Consider the following 3,156-nt stretch of genomic DNA (forward strand, 5'->3'; position numbering starts at 1 on the left):
AAAAATAAATCAAATCAAAAATCAATTCGGTTCGATTTAATTTGATTTGACTATATAAATTACTATTCAGTTCGGTTCGGTTTAACCGATTTTTTTCTCTTCAAAACCGAATCGAATTGAAATAATCGAAATTTTTATAATATAAAATCGAATCGAACCAAATAGATTTAATTTTAAAATCAAACTGATTGAATCAAATTAACTCAATTTAATTCAATTTTTCAATTGAAACCGAATTCTGCTCGGTGCTAGTTATAGATTTAGTCAATTTTAGGGATTAAATCCTAATAAAAAAAAAAAAAGCTTTTGTCTTTTTGCTGGCATTATTGCATCTCGCAGGCGGTGAGCCACACATTAATGCACGTTTATGGTGATCTATCTACTCCGAATGTCACTGTTATAAATATATATAATGCAACTTTAAAGGCATAGATTACTCATAGCAGAGATTGGAGAGAATATCAGTGACTTAACCCAGCGAAGGAGAAGAGAAGAGATGGCGATTGAGGGAGGGGCAGTGAGCAACAAGCAGGTGATATTCAAGGACTATGTGAGTGGTTTTCCTAAGGAGTCAGACATGTACTTGACCACTACTTCCACTAAGCTCAAAGTACCAGAAGGAAGCAAAGCTGTTTTGGTTAAAAATCTCTACTTGTCCTGTGATCCTTACATGCGAGGTCGCATGTCAAATCTCGCATCTGAGGATCCCCAGTTCTCTCCCTTTCAGCCTGGCTCTGTAATCTCTCTCACTCATCTTTTGTTTCAAATAACGTGTTCATTTATTTAATTATTTGTTTATTGATGATGGGTAAATTATTTTAATGGTGGTTAACTAAAGTTTACATTCAAACAGCCGATATATGGATTTGTTGTGGCTAAAGTGGTGGATTCTGGGCACCCGGAATTCAAGAAAGGTGACTTGGTATGGGGAATAATCGGCTGGGAAGAGTACAGTCTTATAACAGAGCCTGAGAGACTCTTTAGAATCCCTTATACTGATGTTCCCCTTTCCTACTACACTGGACTTCTTGGTAATTAAGTTCTTTCTTCGATCCACCTGTTTAAATTAATTGGGATTTTTTTTTGGTGGCAAATTTTCTTAACTAGTTCACAATCGATTGTTCTTAACGTTTTTCTTCTGTTTTGCAGGAATGCCTGGCATCACTGCTTACTTCGGATTAACAGATATATGTTCTCCGAAGGAAGGAGAACGTGTGTATGTTTCAGCAGCATCTGGTGCAGTTGGTCAGCTTGTTGGGCAGTTTGCTAAGTTGATGGGTTGCTACGTTGTTGGAAGTGCTGGAAGTAAAGAAAAGGTTAGCCAGTAAAATTGTTATGCTCTGTTTCTTTGATTAATGTCTCATTTCTGTTCTGATGGATCTTTCTAGTAAGTCAACAACTATTATCCTAATCAGTCATTCAAGCACTTCTATGCACTTGATCTTAGGCCTCGCCACAGGCCTGTTTCAGTTTGAAATTGGCCTGAAATTTGCGGTTTCAATTCACTGGAATATGAATCTGAATCGGTCCCTAAGGTCCTCTCACGCTTTCAATGTTTTGATTCTGTTTTCGGTTCAATCTGATTTGATCCAATTTTGATCAAATAAAATGGCCCATTTTTTTTCATTTTTTTTAAAATGCTAAAAGGTTCAATTTTTGATCCGGAATCAAACTCGCCAATTCTGATTCGGTTTAGTCACAGTTTAAATCGATCACGGTTTTGACCAGTTTCAGTCTCTGATTCTAGTTCTGACCCAGCCCTTGGCTGCGTCTACTTGTCATAACATTTTACATTTTCTGGCATTCATGCCTTCATAATAAACATCTTGTAACTGGGATGTTAAATCATGGTATAATGCAAAACCATCATCTCCCAAATTCGAATTTCATCCTCCAAGGTCTATAGTGCTCATAGACTATAATATTTTGCCATTATGCTCTGACATGATACATGATAACATAGTATAATATTCTGGCAATAGGTTGAACTATTGAAGAACAAGTTTGGTTTTGATGAAGCTTTCAATTATAAAGACGAGCATGACTGGAATGCAGCTTTAAAAAGGTCAGTTTGTGTTATTTAGCAATGTAAAAGCTTCATCCCAAGCTTCAATTACAAGGTAAAAAGATTACATTATCAGAAGCCTGTAACAACAAGACTCAAACTGATGTAACTAATAATAATTTCTGATCCTCAGGTATTTCCCTGAAGGCATTGACATTTACTATGAAAATGTTGGGGGCAAAATGCTTGACGCAGTGCTTATAAACATGAGAGCCCATGGCCGCATTGCAGCATGTGGAATGATCTCTCAATACAATCTGCAGCAGCCTGAAGGAGTTTACAATTTGACTAGCATTATTTATAAGCGGGTGCGGATACAGGGATTTGTGGCTTTTGATTACTTCAGCCAGTATTCCAAGTTCTTAGACTTTGTTGTGCCTTACATTAGAGAAGGGAAGATTACTTATGTGGAAGACATTGCTGAAGGAATTGAGAGTGCTCCTGCTGCTCTGGTAGGCATTTTCAGTGGTCGCAATGTTGGGAAACAAGTAGTGGCAATTGCTCACGAGTGATCTAGCTTTCTTTTCAGTGTTCAGTCTTGTTATGTTTTATACAGTTTTGGGCTCACTTGATTGCCTCTACTTGATATGTTGAATAAAAGCGTATTATCTTCTCCTGCTATTAAATTAACATCCCCACTTTCTCTCATTTAACTCTCCTCTGTCTCATCTGAAATCTCTCTCATTCTCTATCTAAGATAAACCTGACCAAGGGCCGATTCCAGTGTGGTTTTAGGTCGGAATCGCCAGCTCTTTGACTCTTGGAAGCTTGAATCGGAGCTGGCCTAAGCTCAGACAGTTCGAACTGATTTTGGTTCAATTACGATTTCGAGCTGGTTTCAGTTCGGTTTTAAGTAGTTCTGGTTCCAGTTTTTTTGCAGTTACGATTCCAATTGGGCCTCGATCTAGATTGATTCAAGACGTTCTAGTTTCACTTTGGTATGAATTTGAAATCAACATTTTTGAAAGAATTTAATAAAAGTACAAATAAAAGATCAACATTCATTTTTAATTAAATAATATCATATTCGGACCTATAATAATCATTAAACCGACTATCCATTAATTAATCCAAACCACCATTCATAAAAT

General features: G+C 36.8%; 1 protein-coding gene across 1 annotated transcript; it reads left to right on the forward strand.

Annotated features, from left to right (window-relative positions):
- The first annotated feature begins 391 nt into the window (after positions 1-391).
- LOC110640380 (NADP-dependent alkenal double bond reductase P2) lies at positions 392-2,713 on the forward strand. Its single transcript, XM_021791670.2, has 5 exons — positions 392-736; positions 854-1,031; positions 1,150-1,316; positions 1,983-2,065; positions 2,199-2,713. The coding sequence occupies exons 1-5, from the start codon at positions 497-499 to the stop codon at positions 2,575-2,577; spliced, it is 1,047 nt and encodes a 348-aa protein (XP_021647362.2). The 5' UTR covers positions 392-496; the 3' UTR covers positions 2,578-2,713.
- The last annotated feature ends 443 nt before the right edge of the window (positions 2,714-3,156 follow it).

Source organism: Hevea brasiliensis, chromosome 9 (assembly GCF_030052815.1).
Source record: "Hevea brasiliensis isolate MT/VB/25A 57/8 chromosome 9, ASM3005281v1, whole genome shotgun sequence".
NCBI classification, from domain to species: domain Eukaryota; kingdom Viridiplantae; phylum Streptophyta; class Magnoliopsida; order Malpighiales; family Euphorbiaceae; genus Hevea; species Hevea brasiliensis.

Bases quoted from the DNA above. Each gene is read 5' to 3' on its own strand.
- LOC110640380 (XM_021791670.2), top strand. From the start codon at position 497: ATGGCGATTGAGGGAGGGGCAGTGAGCAACAAGCAGGTGATATTCAAG. The intron at 1,317-1,982 runs GTTAGCCAGTAA...TTCTGGCAATAG, and splicing joins GTGCTGGAAGTAAAGAAAAG to GTTGAACTATTGAAGAACAA. The intron at 2,066-2,198 runs GTCAGTTTGTGT...TCTGATCCTCAG, and splicing joins TGGAATGCAGCTTTAAAAAG to GTATTTCCCTGAAGGCATTG.